General features: G+C 40.9%; 1 protein-coding gene across 1 annotated transcript in view; it reads right to left on the bottom strand.

Annotated features, from left to right (window-relative positions):
- Positions 1–2,648: 2,648 nt before the first annotated feature.
- The window catches only part of LOC117019690 (ATP-binding cassette sub-family A member 3), a 71,649-nt gene continuing 54,491 nt past the window's right edge, over positions 2,649–19,806 (bottom strand). Inside the window, exons 20-31 of the mRNA XM_033101753.1 lie at positions 17,052–17,298; positions 16,699–16,903; positions 14,361–14,580; positions 12,032–12,196; positions 10,121–10,308; positions 7,313–7,438; positions 6,869–7,063; positions 5,604–5,791; positions 4,944–5,114; positions 4,414–4,604; positions 3,170–3,243; positions 2,649–2,786 (exon numbers count right to left, since the gene is read on the bottom strand). Coding sequence (XP_032957644.1) covers positions 2,649–2,786; positions 3,170–3,243; positions 4,414–4,604; positions 4,944–5,114; positions 5,604–5,791; positions 6,869–7,063; positions 7,313–7,438; positions 10,121–10,308; positions 12,032–12,196; positions 14,361–14,580; positions 16,699–16,903; positions 17,052–17,298 — 2,108 coding nt within the window. The remainder of the gene's footprint in view (positions 2,787–3,169; positions 3,244–4,413; positions 4,605–4,943; positions 5,115–5,603; positions 5,792–6,868; positions 7,064–7,312; positions 7,439–10,120; positions 10,309–12,031; positions 12,197–14,360; positions 14,581–16,698; positions 16,904–17,051; positions 17,299–19,806) is intronic.

The raw sequence follows: 19,806 nt of genomic DNA, 5'->3' as shown, positions 1-19,806 counted from the left end.
CCTGCCCTTCAGGGTCTTAACTGTCACCTGCCTTGCTGAGCAGCGTGGTTGGGAAACATCGGCATCATCAGCCGCACGTAGCAGTTTGTGAGAAATGCAGACTCTCCAGGTTCCATGCTGGGTCAATATCTGCCTTTTCACAAGATCGGGAGGCGATTCATAAACGCACATTCAAGTTTCAGAGGGGCTGGCGTTCCAGCCCTTACAAAGCACAAACTTCTGTCCTCTGGCCTGTGGCTGAATTCCTCCACGCCTTCACCCGTCTAACGGGATTCCTTCCACTCTTGAAGAATCAAGCGGCAACCCAATTTCTGTGCCTTCAGAGGGCACCCCTAAATCAATCCATAACATTGTAGGCGAGGTCTCTCCAAAGTGTGGTAGACTTAACACTAGTGGCACATGAAATGATTTTAAGTTAGTACGTACGTGAATGAATGCTGTTCTGTTTTAATATTTACTTTGAATATTGTGGCAATGCTGGTAATGAGTTTCCTCTTTAAAAACAGGATAAAAGTTGGTTTAAACAACATTAAATAAATTGAGGTGATAGGGAGATACGGCAAAAACCGTGAAGGCGTTAAACCAATGAGTGAAGTGTGGGAAATGTCTCTATGATCAAGTCACCCACCTGCTTAGAAATTTTCAAGGTTCCCCATTTTTTCAGGATAAAATTCAAATAAACATGGCATACAATTCTCTGTCTCCAGTCCTTTTTAATCACTACCCCCAAATTAGCTGTACCCGAGAGTCAGGTCATTGGAACTTCATCATCCAACAGTTCAGGTTAAATGGGACACACACACACACACACACACGCACACACCCCACCCCCCCAACCCTATTGAGAATATTCCCTTAGTTTTTGGTTATCACCACCCATGCACCATGCATCAAAACATAACTGTGACCCAAAACAAAAAATTATGTTCGAAATGTGGTAGGATCTGAAACATAACTAACGATACCAGCTACATAAATAATAAAACCCTAAAAAATATATTCAGTATTTTGCAACACGGCAAAATTTCCTGTTAAGCTTTCAACTATGAAGTAGGACTGCCATCTCGTGGACAGACATACCACTTCCACCTCACATCACGCCCTAACTCCGAGATGGCTGCTTAGAAGTGGAGGGAGGGGTCGGGGTGTAGTTGAGACAGGGGGACCCTTAACCTACACGTCAGTGTGCGGTGGTGTACATTTTCCACCTCACATTTTTCTCCAGCACCCACCCAACCAGTCCTACAGCTAATTACATAATTATAGTGATAGAGGAGCCGGGACCTGTGAGCTCCAATTCTCACTTTGTGTTGTCACTCACTTCCTATTCCCTTTGAAAAGGTGATGCTTGAAGTAGTAAGCCTCCTGACAGAGGGATGTAGTTAGACAGCTGAGAACGGAGGACACAAAGGAGAAAGTGGGTGGCCAACGGGGTAAACAATTTTTTATCCAAACCAAGACAATTTTGAGAGTCAAGGGGGGAACTATTAGTAATTAAACCGGGATAAAGTTAACGGACCATAGGACCCAGCAATTCCACTCTGAGAAACATACTCAAGAGAACTGGAAACATGTCCACACAAAGACTAGCATGTGGGTGTTCATTGCAGCATTAATCATAATAGCCAAAAAGTGTCAACAACCCAAATATCTTTTAACTGGTGAACGGATAGACAAAACGTGCTATGTCCATATAACAGAGTACTTACTGTTCAGCAATTAAAAAGAATGAAATACTGATACATGCTACAGCATGGATGAACCTTCTGTAGGCCGAACGAAGCTATCCATTCTCATCCAGCTCAGATGACAGGGAGAAAAAAAAAGAAACCTGACTTCTGAGGGGCAAATACATCCAGAGGTCAAAGTCTATATCATGTGGGACAGCTTTTGGAAGTTCAGTATAACAGCAAAAAACTGGGACATTGCTTGCTGCGTAGAGCAGAGGTTCTCAAACTCATGAAAAAAGCAGACGATGGACCCCATTCCCAGAGATTCTGGTTCAGTAGAGCTGCGAGAGGATATTGTGCTAAGTGAAACTTAAGTCACACAGCGAAAGACAAATACCATATGATTTACTTACTATTCAGTATAATAAGAATGTTTCTTTCCAGAGCAAAGGTAGGGAAGGTTTATTTATTGCCCGTTATAAAAGATTTGGGTTCCATAAGCTCATGTTCCTCGCTTATAACTCAACACACTGAATGTACAGGCATTACTTGGCTGGCTGTCTCTGTGAAAATTAGGGGTTGGGGATCTGGCACAAACATGATCTGACTACTGCTATTGTTGTAGTCAAGTCCTGTGTCTTTGACTCAGGACTCAATGTCTTCCGCCAGTATTCATGGAACTGTGGTAAGTTAACCGGATAACTTATTAGTGGGGTCAGACCCTTCACAGTTCATTTCTTGACAACAGGTCACTTACCTTAATCTCCAAAGATGACAAATTTTCTTCTTTGGGGGTTCAATTTGTGCACAGAGAGAGACAGAAAGGGAGAAGAGACACAAGGAAGAGGGAGAGGAAAAGAGGAGGAGGAGAAAAAAGAAGGAAAAGACAACGAGAAGAAGAGAGAGAGGTGTCTCTATGTATTTAGTAGCAGGCAGCTGTCGAAGAAAGACATCAAGGTCACTGGTTGGAATGGAATCTCATAGCTTTATTTCTTGACTACTTTCCATTTTATCGATATTGGCAATGGTCAGGAAGACTTGTTCCAGTGTTATCTGACTGATGGAATAGTCTTCTAATTTGAATAATGCTTTAGTTTCCTCCAAAACACTAACCGCCTTTAACAGAAAAAACATGGCACTGTTACTACTGCAGCATCTCCCAGGGGAACCTTTTCCCCTCCCAATCATTCCCCAACTCCTGCTGGGTTTATGCTTATGCACAAAAAATACAGAAGGGGGAAGTGAGAAAAAGTCTAAGGAGAAGATGGTTGAAAAACAGAGTGAAGAAGAGGGAGTTTTCCATCCCTATTCTCTTGATAGGTACAGAATAATAGAATTCAGGGTCAGAAGTCTCAAACTCCAGGGGCCTTTGAAAAGTAACCGAAAGGTTCTCCTTCTCTGACAATGTCAGGCTCCCACTCCACATGCCTGAATCCCAATGCGTTCCATCATTCCTCTTGTAACACGTAATGTTAGAAGGGTATGATTTCGATAATCACCTTTCCCCAGCAGATTTCCTTTCTGGGAATGTGATAGTCGATAATGCCTTGATGCTCCTGGGTTATGATGCTACCTAAGTAAGAAAGGGAAGATTTTTGACAGGTGAGTAACAGAGAGGGCCCTGCATTTGATCGAGTTTTACGAAATTCCCCAGGAAGTCCCATTCCAATTTCCACGCCAATGGAAGAGAGAACATACGCAGTGAATATAAAAGACGATGATCCCAAAGTCCATTCTTTTTTAGTATATGTGATTTTAAGTAGTTCAATAGATTTACTTCCATGTGAAATATGGTCTTATTGCCTGTGGTTTGTAAAAATTGCAGAAGGTAGGATCATCACTTTTGGGCATGGAAAAATTGACAGTTCCCTTGCTCATTTTGCCAAATCTGACATACACAAATCCTGTTCTACAGAACTCTGTTTCCAAACATTGTTTTGAAACTATGCTCATGAAATTTGGGTGTGGTTTCTTTTTCCAGTTGTGCATGTGTGTGTCTTAGGATCTCTATACTGTTCTCATGACCAGGCAACCTTCATTCTAAAGAGAAAATTCATATATATATAACACAAATGTGAAGGCATTCGCTGGAGCAATGAGCTATTACAGCTTTTGTAAACATGGTAGTAATAATAGTGTAGCCCTTCCTAATTGGTAGGATGCGTTTATATTTATTATCACACAGTTGGAGATTACTGCAAATGGAATTAATTGGGGTTAAAATATTTAAAATAAATAAGCTACCTGTCAATGACAGTAAATGATTTTCTTTTGTAATGAGTCCCTAAATCGCCTCCATGAGTAAGTAAAACTTTCAAAATTGTGAAATATATCAAACATATAAAAAGTACATGGAACATACATGTACAGCCTAGTGAATTACAATAAAATTAACAAACATGTAACTGACACCCAGCATTTTAAAAGTCCCCTACTATGTGCCTTGACCAAGACTTACTCCCTGCCTCTTTAAGACAACTACTCTCTCGATTTTCATGGGAAACAGTTATGGTATTCTTCATAGGTTCATTACCTAAGTATGGAACCCTAAATACCATAGTTTGGTTTTGCCTTCTTTGTACTTCATATAAATGCAATCACACAGTATGTATTCCTTTTATCTGGCTTCTTTCACTCCTATTGTTAAGACTCGTCCATGTTGTGGTGTGTAGCTATACTTCATTTATTTTCATGACATACACGATTTAACACAATTGTCACAAGTCAACCCTACCAGTATTACCTGGAAAGGTGCTTGCAATGAATTCTTTGAACTTCTCTAGGCGATCTTCACCTTTATCCATCTTAATCTTTGCTGTCAGAGTGTACACGTCACTAAACTTATTCTTCAGGTGCTGAGGGCTGCCCAGGCAATTGAATCTGCCCTTCACCATGATGGCCAGCCTGGTACAGAGAGCTTCACATTCTTCCATGCTGGGGGACAGGAGAGAAGGCTGAAGAGATCCCCTCTACGGAGGGCAAGTGCGGTATTTCAACACAGAGCTAGAATTACACGGTACTCTTTGCAGTAGGAAAGCTTAGTATTGTATCACCACTAAGACCATATTTGGGAAGAGATTTTCAAATTCAAAGCAGTTGGTTCCAAAGTCCACAATAGGAACAGTTCCCTTACCTCCTATCTTCTGTTAATTCTGTATTCCAGAACTCAGTAGCTCGTATACTTAGAGAAGTTCACTGACTTATATTCCTGATTGCAGTTCATTCTCTCCTATACCCTTCTAACTTTCCACCAAACCGCCTGATGGGCCATACCTGTGGGAAGTGATGACGATGGCCTTGCCAGTTTTACACATCAACGTAACTGTGTCCCAGAGCAGGCGCCTGGCCATGAGGTCCATGCCAAGAGACGGCTCATCCAGGAAGACAACTGAGGACTTTCCCATCAGGGCAGCAGCAGTAGTCAATCTACGTTTGTTTGCTCCACTTTACCATCAAAGAAGGAGAAAGAGAGTGGAGGAGAAAGAGAAAAACAAGGGTCTACACACCGTTAGTTCACAGGACAGAATTAGCTCCTACATCCAGAATGCTGACTTGATATGAATCACAAAACGGCAGGCCCAAGTCCAGGTGTACGTGGCAACTCATTGCCATTGAAATGACGTTTTTCGGTGATTTATTTGACCTCATTATTGGTGAAACATGTCTATTTGGGGGAGCTGAAGAACCACAGGGAGGTAGGGACAAAGGTGCTCTTTGCTGAAGTGCAAAGGCTCATGTCCACCAAAGGTTAATTTCAAAGAAGTGGGATCTGCCTTGTTTCTAGTATCAGAGCCAGGAGAGGACATCCCAGGCTATTTCACAGCCACTGCGCCTCTGCGTCACAGAGGGGCCAGGCTGAGCTAGCCAGCATTCATTCCAAACAGCAGACACACAGGTCGACAGCTTAGTAAGTGCCACAGCAACACATCTCACCTGTAGGTGTACATGAACTTGTCGGCATGGGGTTCCAGGTGCACTGAATGCAAAAAGGTTTCCACATACTCGTAAATGTGGGGCTCAGGGACACCCCGCAGCCTGGCGTACATGATCAGCAATTCCCGACCTGTCATGTGGCCCAGCACGGGGTCAGACTGAGGACAATAGCCAATTCTCGACCTAACCTGAATCAAAGTGGTAATCGTAAGCAATGGATCCAAGTCAGCTATTCCACTGAGCATACAGTTCACGGGGATGAGACAGAAAATGGAAAGGTTTCTAACCCATGCTGCTAAGAAGGTTTGATACCCACAGAGCTCCCAGCAAAGATTATTTCCTTTCTAGTCTAAAGAAGCTTTACCGCTGAAACCCACTGTAGTGAAATGTAATACTAACATCCCTAACTGGAATTTTCAACACATATCTGTTGTGTATTACTATGTACCCAAGGTAGATTTTGTTAGAAGTTGCCTAATTATTCTCTCTGTCCATATCTTAGAAACGTTTACAGTCCTCAAGAGTCAGCCCGTATCTTTCTTCTATTATCACACTCCCAGTAGATTAGCTTATCTACTTCCACAGTGTAAATTCCACTTGTACTATGATGAATCCCAAATTCCTATCTCTGTATCAGTTCACTAGCAGAGGTTCCAACTGTCCTTGGGCTAGTCTCCCATTTGGATGCGTCACAGACATTTTAAATGCAACATACGCTCCTCCAAATACACTCATCGCCTGTACTGACTATCTTGGTGAATGGAACCTTCACCCATTTACTGGCTCAAGATAGAAATCGGTGCAATATTTTAGGTTCTCTTCTTTTTCTTAGAGTCCACATCCAAATCAAGCCTAAACCCTGTACCTTCTCAATATCTTTCACAACTATTTTTTCTAATCGTTGTTTTATATCAAACTCTAATTACATCACAGCAGGTTAGGTGAAATAACTGCACTTCCTGTTTCTACTCTGACCCATTTACAGATATTTATACTTTGTATCAGCCAGAAAGAGTATTTGCCTTTCCCCAAACTATGTTATCATGACTATCACTGTAGCAGGGGTCTGTTACTTTTGAGTAAAGAATATATTTCTTTGTATCTATTTATGTATCTATCTGTGTATCTATGTATCTATGTACCGGAGTATGTACCTACCTACCTACCTACCCCTACACTTCCAGCTTCTCTTCCATGTCTCCCACCCACTTGCCCGGTAACCTCCTCCACTAGGGCACCAGCTCAGCGACTAGGACCAGAAATACCTTTTTGACATTTTCAGTGATGCTAATGCCATCTATGAACACCTTTCCAGAGGTTGCGGGTACATCTCCAGTCGATATTTTGAATATACTGGTTTTTCCAGCTCCATTTAATCCAAGTAACCCGAAGCATTCAGACTTTTTGACTACCAGGGAGATATTTCGTACAGCCCTGATAGCTGGACACTTAAAATAAATCTGAGAAAATGAAAAAAAAAATCACAATGTACTGGAGCACTGATTACGGGTCCACCACAACCCCTGTGACCTCAGACCTGTGGACAGTTTCACAAGAGTGCTTTCCCTTTCAGCTTTCTATGTAACCAGAAGAGACAGAGGGCCCGCTGAAGTCCCCCGAGATAGTAACTGTACCAAAAGAGCCAACAGAACCAGTACATTCCTGGCGGGGATGAAGCTGAGCCAATGTGGGTCATCCATTGACGGTACCTTTGTAAGCTCTTTCAGAAGCAGTGGGTTATTCTTCAATGTAAGAAGCTGTGCCTGGACTTCCTGCCTCTCATTTTCTACATTTTCATCCTTACGTTTCTTGCTGACTTGGACGGATATTGTAGCCTGTATTTTCAAGACAAGGATCGCAGATGTGAATACACTTTAGGTGCCCGGTTTAGACTGAGTGTCAGCATTTTGAAAGCTGACCTGAGGGGGCAGTTTCAAAGATATCACAAAATGTTTGACTGATTTCCAACAGCCTTCCTACCAATTTCCTGAACTCTGACGCACACATTTATTCTTGACTTGCTTAGTTTTGGAAACAGCAGGCATGAACAAGTTTTTCTACAGCCATGGGTTAAGCAGTACGTTCTCATCAGTTACATGGGCACTTCATGAAAAACAAAAGCCATACTGACATTATTAATTATTGTCTAGTGTGATTTGTTACAATTAAAATATGTTCAAGAGACCACAGGATCCAAGAGAGGAGAAGAATGGACTCTTGCTTTTTGATGCAAGGCCTCTGTAGACCTGAAGTCTGAGCTGAGCATGAAGAATAAACAGAGATTTACAGAGAGAAAGAAGGCAGGGTGGGGACGGAAGAAAGGCTGCCATCAGCAGTGGGGACTTAGTGAAAGGTGTGTTGGCGTGGAACACCGTGACGTGTTTTGTGAATAAAACACCATGACAAGTTTTGCGAATAGCAATTTGTACTGTTTGAGCTCAAGTTTGATTTGAATCGCCTATTTTTACATCAAGTACTCATTTCACAGTAGCAGCTTGGGAAGAGTGGAGCAGGAAAACATGTTCAGCTCAGGAAACATACTAATCAAGAGAGGAGAGCTGCTGGAAGTGCTTTTTCCCTTTTCCAATCTCAGAATTGGTTGTAAAGGAGTGGTAAATGTAAACATCCTTGGCCTGTTTTCAATTTTAGGGGGAAAACATTCCGCCATAATTGTTGTAGGCTTTATAAATAGATGCCACTCACCAGTTTGAGGCAGTTCCTTTCTTTGCCTAGTTTGCTGACAGTTTTTTATTGGAAATGGGTGTGTTAAATGCTGTCAAATGTTTTTTTTTGCAATAACTGATAGGAACATGTGATTTTTCTTTGAGATTATTAACACTGTGGGCAACACTGATTTATTCTCAAATGTATATTTTTTTAATTTATTGGGGTGACAATTGTTAGTAAAATTACATAGATTTCAGGTGTACAATTCTGTATTACGTCATCTATAAATCCCATTGTGTGTTCACCACCCAGAGTCAGTTCTCCTTCCATCACCATGTATTTATTCTCAAATATTAAACTAGCTTTACATTCATGGAATAAACCCCATTTGTTCACGGTGTATTATTCCTTCTAATATTCCTGGATTCTATCTGTGAATATTTCGCTGAGGATTTGTGTGTTTCTACTCATAAGGGATACTGGTTTCTCCTACCTTCTCGTTTTGGCATCTGGGCAATGATGGGTTCATAAAGAGAATTGGGAAATGCTCCCACCTCTTTTAGTTTCTGGAAGAAATTGTGTAGAATTGATGCTATTTCTTTAGATTTTTGGTAGAACTCAGTGAAATTATTGAGGCTTGGAGTTTTCTTTCTTGGATGTTTTAAACTATGCACAAAATATCTTCAATTGAAATAGGGCTATTTGCTTTTTTATTTATTCTTGAATGAGTTTTGGTACTTTGTGCCTTTCTAGGAATTGTTCTATTTCATCTACAGTGCTAAATTTATGAGCATAGAGTGGCTTTTATTTCTGTAGGATCTGTAGTGCTATCTTTTTATTTTGCCTTCGTATTGGTTAGTATGTGTCATCTCTATTTAATGGTCACTCTGGCTAGAAGCTTATCAATTATAATCATTTTTCAAAGAATGAGTTTTGGGTTGCATTCATTGAGTTTTCTCCATTGTGTTTCTGTCTGCGGTTCATTTATTTCTTATTTTTATTTACCTAACTGCTGCTTGCTCTGAGTTTATTTTGTTCTTCTTTTCCTAATTTGAGGTAGAAGCTTTAATTATGGACCTGACTAAGACCTTTCTTCATTTCTAATATAAGCATTTAATTCTATAAATTTCAATTAAAACACAACTTTAGGTGCACCTCCCAAGTTTTGATATGTTGTTTTCATTTTCATTCAGTTTTAAATATTTTCTAATTTCCTCCTTTCTGAAATATTAGAGATATGCAGGCTCAGAGAAATTTATGAAGATGATCTAGAGTCACCCCGAAATAATATCCAGAAACAGAATTGGGAGGAATGAAGAGAAGTTATGAAGAGACAGATGCAGTGGTTTTCTGCCTGAAGAGAAGTTCAAGTATAGACCAGTAGGGACTCAATTACTGAACAAATGGACCATTGCAATAGTTTTTAAAATCTTAGGCAAAACTCTTGAGATTATGTGAAATTATGAGAGCTACGTATAACAATAATAATCTGACTGGTGGAGGTCATGACACCCTATCATCCTACATAGCTGTATAAAGAAGGCAATTCCATAATAGTAACCAAATACATCCCAAAGACAGTACATATACAAGGCAATGCTTTTCCATCATAGCCAATCCATTACAAATGGATTCTTTCCTTGTTGGCGGAGGACTCACAGGGCCAACCTAAAACCCAAACGAAGATGAAAGACTTGTGATTCAAATTGGTCCCAGTGAGATCTTAGTAAAACTAAATGATATTTTCTTTACCCAGTAGTAGAGGTAGGGATCCGTCAATTCTTACCTTCTGGCCGAACATGGAGCGTTCTGTGAGATGTACAAAAAAGTCTATGGTGTTAGTCACTCACCTTCTTGCCTTTCACGAATATGTTGTACACGTTAAATATAATTTTTTGAAAGACAAAGATTTTCAGTCTCCAGAATGCAGTCTCCAGAAAGAAAAGCAAGAGGAGATAAAATAAGCCCAGGGCAGCCAATGTAATCAAAAACTTTGCAATCCCGCGTTCTCCAAAACTATAGATGTTGTTCTCAAGAACTGAGGATGATAAAAGAGACAGTCTCACTTTAAAAATGGATACAAAGTCTAAGATGACAGCAAATGTTAAGAAATATAGGTTCAAAATGCATTTTAAGTTACAGAAGTACGCAATATAGAAAATAGGCAACTGTCTTAATATCTTATTTGTCTCTCTTATTTGGTTATAGGGTTATTATAAAAGTTCGCCTGCCAATGATTTCCCTCTACTTTTTACCAGTTTTGATAGGAGACCACCTTACTACATACTCAATAAATTTCTCAAAAAGGCCAAGAATTGTGAGCAGAATGCTTAGTAATTAAATAAAGTGTGCAAAATAAAGGTATCTATGGCACATCCATTACTGTTGGCCATGAAGAATATTCTCAAAGTCCTTCAGAGTGAGAAAAATTTTCATTCTATGAATAGGAAAACGTTTGGAATAGGGAAAGGGTATTAAGAGCAATACTCATAAGTAAGAAAACAACAAATAGTCTAAATGTAAGTGGGCAATGGCTGATAGTTTTTGACCTCACTACAGAGAAAATTAGCTAATACAAACAGCTAAATTCTGGATATGCAAATAGGAGGCATCTCTGAGATGTTAAGGTAATAAAATGATTCTTTTTATAAGACTTGCATTTCCTGACTGATTTGTACTCAAGTGCAGAAATGCAATTTATCTTTATTGCCATAAAATACACATAAAACTTACCTTTTTCAAGTGTACAATACTCTGGCACCAAATGCATTCACAATGTTGTGCAGCCATCCTCACCGCCTAGACCTCTAACATTTTCAGCACCCCAAAAGAAAACCCAGCATCTCCTAAGCAGTCACGATTCCCACCTCCCTTCTTCTAGCCGCTGGCAACACTGATCTAATTTCTGTCTCTATGGATTTGTCTATGTTGGACATTTTGTATAAGCAGAATCATACAATAAGTGGCCTTTGTGTCTGGCTTCGTTCACTGAGCCTAGTATCTTCAAGGCTCATCTATGCTGTAGCGCACATTAGCCATTCATTTCTCTTTATTGCGGAGTCACATTCCACTGTATGGACTGACCACATTTTTTATCCACTTATCCGTGGATGGACCACATGCTGTTATGAATAATGCTGCTATGAACATTTGTGTACAAGTTCTTTTTCAATACTTGTTTCTATTACTTTGGGTATACACGCAGGAATGGGGTTGCTGGGTCATGTGGTAACTCCATGCTTAGCTTTTTGAGGAACCACCAAGCTTTTATATTCCTACCAGCGATATATGAGGGTAAGAATGTCTCCATATCCTTACCAAACCTTTGACACTTTCCATTTTTGATTACAGCTATCCAAGTGGGTGTGAAGTGTTGTCTCATTGTGATTTTTTTTTATTGAATAAATCTGACATGTAACATTGTGTAAGTTGAAGGTATACAGTGGGTTACCTTGATATACTGATATATTGTAATGGCTGCCGATGTAGCGCTATTTGTCACATGACATAATTATAGTTATGTGTCACTTAACGACAAGGATACGTTCTGAGAACTGCGCCGTTAGGAGATTTTTTGTCATTGTGTGAACATCAGAGTGGATGGCGCAGCCTACCACGCACCTAGATGGTGTGGTACAGCCTTTTGCTCCTGGGCTACAAACCTGTACAGCATGTCATCCACCATACAGTCTAAGCTTAAACATGGAAGTCTGGAAAGAAACAGGTTGTGTTTAAGGGCCTGGGGAGCCCCAAATACTCACGTGTTTTACTGCAGTTTGTATAGACGTTTTGAAATTCCAGGGAGCACAGCTTTTTTATCACACGGTCATCAAAGAATCTGCTGACACTCATTGCAAAGTTGTAAGATGGAAGCGTCCTTAACACATTGTCTGTGAAGGTTTTGACGGAAGCAGGTAACTCGAGGGCTGTGATTTAAAAGATGATAGATTAACTTCAATTATAAGAAAGCAATGAAACTCGCATGACAACAAATTTCCCCAAGAAGATTAAACCATTCTCAGAGAATTACCCATCTAGCAGACGATCTTTGAGAAATCGCCCGTTATTCCGTCACTGAGCTTGTTCACCTCGAGAGCCTGTAGCACGGATTGTCAATTACAGTGTTCAAGAGAAGAGCACTCACCGTGAAGAGAACTGGCAGGACCAGAAGTTGCTTGGGGTGAGTGAGTGAGGGGTGGGTGGATGTGGAGGCCCCGGACGTGACTGTGCACGACTGTAGGCTTTACAGACACTGTTGCACAAGCCCGACACAGAACATCGGAGCTGTCATGCTGCTCCATGCACAGGGATGTGGGCTGGCTGGACTGGCTGAGGGTAAGTCCATCTGAGGAGAAGCTGGCTGCGTGAGGGCAAAACCACCATAACATGACTGCCAGGAGGGGGTCAAAGATGGCCTGAGGATCAGTAGGAACAGAAATCAAGATGGAGAGATGAAGGCACACAGGGGACTGTCACGGCAGTGTGGTTTTGGCTACTGCATGCTGGAGCAGCGGTCAGAGAAAAGAACTTTGCAGTGATATTCATTAAAAAACACGGGTGTTTCACATCGAGAGGATGTAGAAATGAGGACTCAATATTTTGACTTTGGAAATTTGTTGTTGGTCCCGTTGACACTGTCTGGCATAAAAGGCTCTCTCGGGCACTGAAGTGATGGAAAAAGTAAAACTTATCTCTGCTTAACATTATTACAACTTGAAAATATTGTCCAAGTGCAGGGCCAGGCTGGCTGCACCCGGCCACAGAAAGCTGGGACTCAAGTGGCCGTTACACTAATACTTGTCAAGGACGCTCCTGTGGACCTGAGGCCTCATGCAGGATCTCACGTCCTCAACAAAGAATTTACAGCAATGTACTCTGAAGACCATCAGGCCAGAGCCGGGCGGGCTGTGGTGTGGTGCCCTCTGCGTATGGAACACTGGGGGACGGGCTCCTTTGAGCCCAAACAGACCAGTGGCTGACTGAGCGGGATGTCATCTGTGCACTCAAAATTGGGCTGCTGGGAGCAAGAGGGAATCTCCCGCCAAGCCACACAGACAGTGCTCCCGTCAGAGAAAAGAATTCCTTCTGAACCACATGTCCTTCCATTTCTTACAGGAAATTCAGCTCCATGATGCTCTCATGGGACCACCGTCTTGTACGCGGTGTGTTGTGACCCACACGTCCTTCTGCAGCCCGCGGATGTAACAGGGCAGACCGCTGGTGGAATCTGCAGATAGTGTCACACAGTCAGGAACGAGCACGAAGGCGCAACGCCGGCGTGGCCCTCACCCCTCTCTGCAGGCCTCAGGTCTTCCTCATGCGGTGTACTACTACTCCCTGGAGACATAAGACAGCTGTGCATGATCCACATGCTATGGTTTACGTGGTGTGTGGCCAATGTCGAAAGTGGGAGTCTGGAAGCCTCTTTTGGTAGGGTTCTGCCTCTTCAGGCAGAGCTGAATGGATTAACACAGTTCAACATTGAAGTTTATAGAGAAATGCAACAAAGGAATGTTCTAAAGACAAACAAATGCTATTTGTGATAACGACCAGCAGCCAGCCTCTCTTTAAATGTCAAAATCAGAGAAGGGAGGCAGGGAGAACCTCCTCCTGGAATCCTTGCTAAAATCAGGCCTCAGAGGAAGGGAAAATGATTTAAGGACGATATGCTTCCTTAAGTTAGGCAGGAGTTGTCCGTCTCCCCTCCTTGCTCCAAAGTCAGTGCTGTTCAGATTTAAAACTGAAGGGCCACACCTGGGAAGGGTTTGTACCTTGTATTGCAATCTCTTACTCTTCTAAATTTTTCTTTCATGAAAGCAGAGTTATACTAAGTCAGTCCAGCTCCTTCAAAGGGCTTCGCTTCTCTCTCTTTCTTCTTTTCTCTTCCCCTCTTCCCCTCTCTCCCATAACCTTCATCTCTCCCATGCTCACTCAGTAAATATTAATATTTATTGATTTCTAAAAAAAGCATAGTTGTTCAGATTCCTGGAAAGTAAGTGCTTAAAATGACTACTTTTATCCTCAAGTTCTTTCATCCCCGTCTATGTCGTGCATTCCCGGGAGAAAGGGGAAAGTGCATGAGGTCCTTACCGCCGAGTCGTGTTATGCGGTCAATCACGATGCTGATACTAGTTGAAACGTAGTTGAAGAGGGTGAGCTTCACGAAGGCGGCAGCGCTGCTAGAGAACAGGAAGCTTCCCAGGTACATGAGAGGAACAACAGACCAGCCGTACAGCATAAAGATCATCATTGTGTCCAGGAAGTGGTAATCTTCCACAAGGTAGTCCACTTCGCAGTACTTGAACACGCCCTGAGACAGAGGCAGAGGGAAAGGCGAGGTGAAGAACACGGGGCCACAGGAAGTCAGGCCGGAACGAGGACACAGCACACACGGCGGTCAGGAGCGCACAGGGCCATCCATTACTCGAATCAGTTTACCCATTAAAAATAAACTTCAGCTTAAGAGCCTGAAGTAAACCACTTCTTCCTCAATAAAAGACTTTGATGAACGAACCGAAGGACGAGACTTCCATATTCTGGTTTTTTCCATTTGGAACAGTATTATTTTTTTGTCTCCTCTTGCCCCATGATTGAAGTCAGAATAATATGTCTGCATGAAGCCCAAGTTTAAATTTTCCCAGAAAAACAATGATCTTGGAAGTAGACTATTTGTCTGCGGTGGCATTATGTGACCTCCTCTGCCTCGCTCCTCACACTTACACTGCTTTCTGGTCCTACTCTGTCCCTCCAACCCTCTGATATCTATCTCAGGAGCTCAGGGGTTTCCTTATTGATTTATTTCTTATTCCATTGGAGAATTAGACAGGAAACCACACATTTAGAGGGGGCTAGATTAGGAAGAAGGGAACCTCCAGAGCTCTTAAAGAATTTTCCAGAAATACCTATGATAATAGTTGGTAATTACAATTTCTCTAAAGAGAGCAAGGTTGTCCCTTTTGAACAATAGCAAAAGTATTTAACAGAGCCACTAACAGATGAAAAGAAGGATTAAACTAAGAGTAGCCCCTACTACAATGCTGTGATACTCTCGGAAGTAGTTTATATTGAAGCAATAGTGTTTAAAGAAAGTATGTGAAAAGAAATCAGTGATCTTAGGTGAAAGAGCCTGAACAGCTACAACTACGGTTGTTTTCCTTATTCGAAAAAGAGGATGAAATAAAAAGAACAGATGCAGTCAGAAAAAAAATTGCAAGTAACCTAAGAGCAGCTTTGTTCCAAGGCTTATAACGCTTAGGGACGTCTCAAATTAGAGTGTATTTCAAAGAAAATTTAAATTTCTACTTGGATCCATGAAAACACATACCCTATTTTTAGATACGGTATGGCTCAACATGATAAAAATGTAAATTCTCCCCCAATCACTCTAAATAGAAACAGGGTGTTGTTTTTTTTTTGAAATTAGATAAGCTGATTTGTAAAGACAAACAAAACATGTCAAGATAGCCAGGAAATCCTGCAGAAGAAGATGAATGGGGGAGGTAAGAAAAGTCAATCCAAAAAACATGATTAAATGTATTATAAAACTACCATAATTAAAAAAAAAACTACCATAATTAACATTACGGAATCAAGAATACAAAATATACTTGAATGCATACTGTTGGTAAATATACTTTGAAAAAGGCGTTTCAAATCGGGGGCTATCAAAAAAAGGTATAGAACAATGGATGAGCTATTTAGCAAAAAAACTGAATCCTTACTTGGCTCTTTACCTAAACATGAATTCATAAATGAGGAGGAAATAGCAAAAGATGAGAGAGGCAAAGTAAGCTCTGCCCAATACATAATGGCCAGGTTGGGGCGGGGGTGCGCGTATTTCTAGAATTGAGCTGTACAATGATGAAAATAGTGTATCTCAGGGCTCATGAGAGACATACCTCCAAAGTGATATTGACCTAGGTTACCCACCTCTTGGTGAGGCCGGTCATTTTAATATTCATTAGAACGTAAGCTCATCAAGAGATGAGCCCTTGTCTATCTTCCCCGGGCTCATCCACAATGCCTAAAACACAGACTAGTTTACAGCAGGAGCTAATACATACATTTTATATGTTCGGGAAGGTGGGGCTTTCAAAGGTGTCCTATAGGACATCTAGAGGTCACGAAGAAAGGCACACAGGCTGTATGAGAGGGAGGCCTCACCACTCAGCACCTCTGGTAACAACTCATGAGAAAAGGTCCTTGTTCTGCTTTTCCGAGTCTTCACACATGGGCTCTTCAATTGGAAGACTACAAGGGAGAGAACACTGCCAAATTGTGGTTTTCACAGAGTCTTCCCTGGCATAATAAGCCAAAGGAGTTTCAAATTTCTTTACAAGTTTTACTTAGGGTCCAATCAGCTGCATAGGAATTGCCTGTGGGTGACCTAGGAGAATAGGGCCTTCCTGGAACGTCAGCGAACACTCACCAGGAATAAGCAGCAGAGGATGGAGAAGCAGATGAGGTCACAGAGCAAGGCCGAGAGCCAGTACGTGAGCACACAGGCCCCACTCACAAACTGGATGTGCTTCGCCTTCGTGGTCCTCTCCATCACTGTCTGGAAGCCAAAGCCACCGAACATAATCGCCATGCCGAAAGCCAAAACCAACACTATGTGTAACGCTTTCATAGGTCTACAGAAGATGGAATGAGAGAGGAAAGAGACGACGATGAAATCCAAGTAGAAAATGAGGGTTTCGGTAGCCAACTTTGAATGTACATGACCAAACTGCAAGGGGATCTAGTGAGGCTCAATTCCAGGACAAGGAAAAGCATACATACACGAAGTGAGAGCCATAATGATGGAGAGGCTGGGGCTTGTTGGAGACTTTGATGGAAGCCGTGGGGCCAGAAAGGGACATGAAGAGAACACTGTCTAACACCGCCAGCGACGTTGCAGCTGAATGGTAAGCCTCATTATTGAACAAAATAGTAACTACTGTTCTGTTGTTCTCAACCTTAATGGCAAGTGCGATAATGGAGGAGAAACGGTACTCTTGATTTTCCAGTATGTGCTTTGCTACATTACCTAGAAGAAAGAAACATATCAGTGAGTTGACATGGAATAAATCACCTACTGTTAGGTTGGTGTGAAAGTAATTGCAGTTTTTGCAATTATTTTTAACTTTTTAAACCGCAATTACCTTTGCACCAGCCTAATACTTAAGGTGGTCAGGAAAGACAAATTTTTTTTTCCGTTATCTCTTCCCTTTCCAGCTTCTCACAAGGCAATATAAAATCTTTACCTTTCTCCTCAAAAATTCTACCCCATCATTAATCCCTACAATAATCTCACCATATAGTCCACAACTGGAAAAAAATGGTAAGAACTTCTTGCTTTATTCTTGTCTAAAAGATGGTCTGTCATTTTTTTACAAAATGTTTTTGTTATTCTAGGTCATTTGCATTCCCATACACATTTTGTACTGGCTTGTCCATTTCTGAGATAAAAAAGTCTTCTGGAATTTTGATAGGGGTTACATTCAATTTGGGAAGAACTACTATCCTAACAATATCTAGCAATCTGTGACATGGAATATCTCTCCAGGTATCTAGAACTTTAGTTTCCTTCAGCAATAATTTTATAATTTTGAGTGTACAAGTCTTGCACTTCTTTTTTTCAATTTATTCCTAAGTATTTTATTCTTTTTGATGCGATTGTGAGTTTTGGCAATTTGTGGTTTTCTTTCTCCTAGAATTGTGTCCACTTAGGTTGGATTTTTAAAAATCCCAGTCTGAAAACCTCTGCCTTTTGGAGTGTTTACTTCATTTACATTTAATATAATTACTGAGATGCTAGGCTTTGTGTCTGCCACTTTGCTATTTGTTTTCTGTCTTATATCCTTTTTGTTTCTGTTTCTTCACTACTGCTTTTTTGTGTTAAATATGTTTTATAGTGTACCAGTTAAGTTCCTTTGTTGCTGTTGTTTTACTATTTTTAAAAGTTATTTTCGCAGCGGTTGCTCTGGGCATTACAATATGAATCCTAATTTAAAATAATCCTGTTCAGATGAATACCGATTTACTTCCGATAGTGCATAGAAATTGTGTTCTAACGTAGCTCTCTTCCCTCCTCCCACCCACAGTTGTACTATTATCATAGTATAAATTACATCTAGTTAAACATAGTGTAACGGTTTTGTAATTATTGTTTTACGCAGTTGCCTTTTAAATCAGTTGTAAGAAAAGAGTTAAAACATGTGTCTATACTGTCTTTTATATTTACCTACGTAATTATTGTCGTCGGTGTTCTGATTTCTTTGTATGCATCAGAATTACCGTTTACTGTACTTCCATTTCAGCCTGAAGAAATCCCTTTAGTATTTCTTACAGGGAAGGTCTACTGGTAATAAATTCTCCCAGTGTTTATCTGGGAATGTGTTTATTTCTTCTTCATTTTTGAAGGAGAAATGTGCTGGATATAATATTCATTGACAGTTTCTTCTTTTAGCACTTTGGTCACCCCAGTGTCTTCTGGCCTCCATGGTTTCTGACAAAAAGTCAGCTGTTAATCTTATTGATAATTCCATGATGCAGTAAGTCATTTTTCTCTTCTGCTTTCAAGATTTGCTCTTCTTTTTTTGACTTTCACCGGTTCAATTATTAGGTGTCTAGGTGAGGATATCTTTTGAGTTTATCATACTTAAGAGTTTATTGACCTTCTTGGATGTTAAAATTGTTTTTCATCAATTTTGGGAAATTTTCAGCCATTATTTTTTCAAATATTTTTGTGTCCTTTTATCACTCTCCTTGCCTCTGGTACTCCCAGTATGCATATGTTGCTATGCATTATGTTGTCCCACATGTCTCAGAAGCTGTCCCCTTGCCTCTCTCTCTCTCTCTCTCTCTCTCTCTCTCTCTCTCTCTCTCAAACACACACACACACACACACACACAGAGTTTCTGTTCCACGAACTGATAATCTCTATTGACCTACCTTCAACTTAGCTGATTCATTTTTCTGCCAATCCATCATTGAGCCTCTCTGGTGAACTTTTCATTTCAGTTATGCTTTTCAAGTACAGAATTTCCACTTTGTAAAAATTATTTATATTTCTTTATTAATATTTTCTTATTAGAAATCCATAGTTGCCATACTTTCCTTTAACTCTTTAAACGTATTTCCTTTAGTACTTTGCAAATACTTGTAACAGCTGATTTAAAGTCTTTGTCTACTAAGTTCAACATTTGGTCTCCCTCAAGCACATTTTCTACTGGCTTCTCCCCCCGCTCTCCCCCCTCCCCCGCCATGTTTGAGTCATACTTTTCTGTTTCTTTCTGGATTTGCTTTCTGGGGTTGCCAAAACAAAGTATCACAGACTTGGTGGCTTAAACACCAGAAATTAATTTTCTCACAGTTCTAGAAACTAGAAATCTGAGATCAAAGTGTTGGCAGGGTTGGTTCCATCTGAGACCATTTTCCTTGGCTTGTAGGTGGCTGTTTTCTCCCTGTGTCCTCATATGGTCTTCCTTCTGTGTGCGTATCTGTGTCCTAATCACCACTTCTTAGAAGGACATCAGTTACATTGGATAAGTG

Source organism: Rhinolophus ferrumequinum (genome assembly GCF_004115265.2).
Source record: "Rhinolophus ferrumequinum isolate MPI-CBG mRhiFer1 chromosome 15 unlocalized genomic scaffold, mRhiFer1_v1.p scaffold_54_arrow_ctg1_1, whole genome shotgun sequence".
Taxonomy (NCBI): domain Eukaryota; kingdom Metazoa; phylum Chordata; class Mammalia; order Chiroptera; family Rhinolophidae; genus Rhinolophus; species Rhinolophus ferrumequinum.
This window is presented reverse-complemented; position numbering and strand designations above follow the sequence as displayed.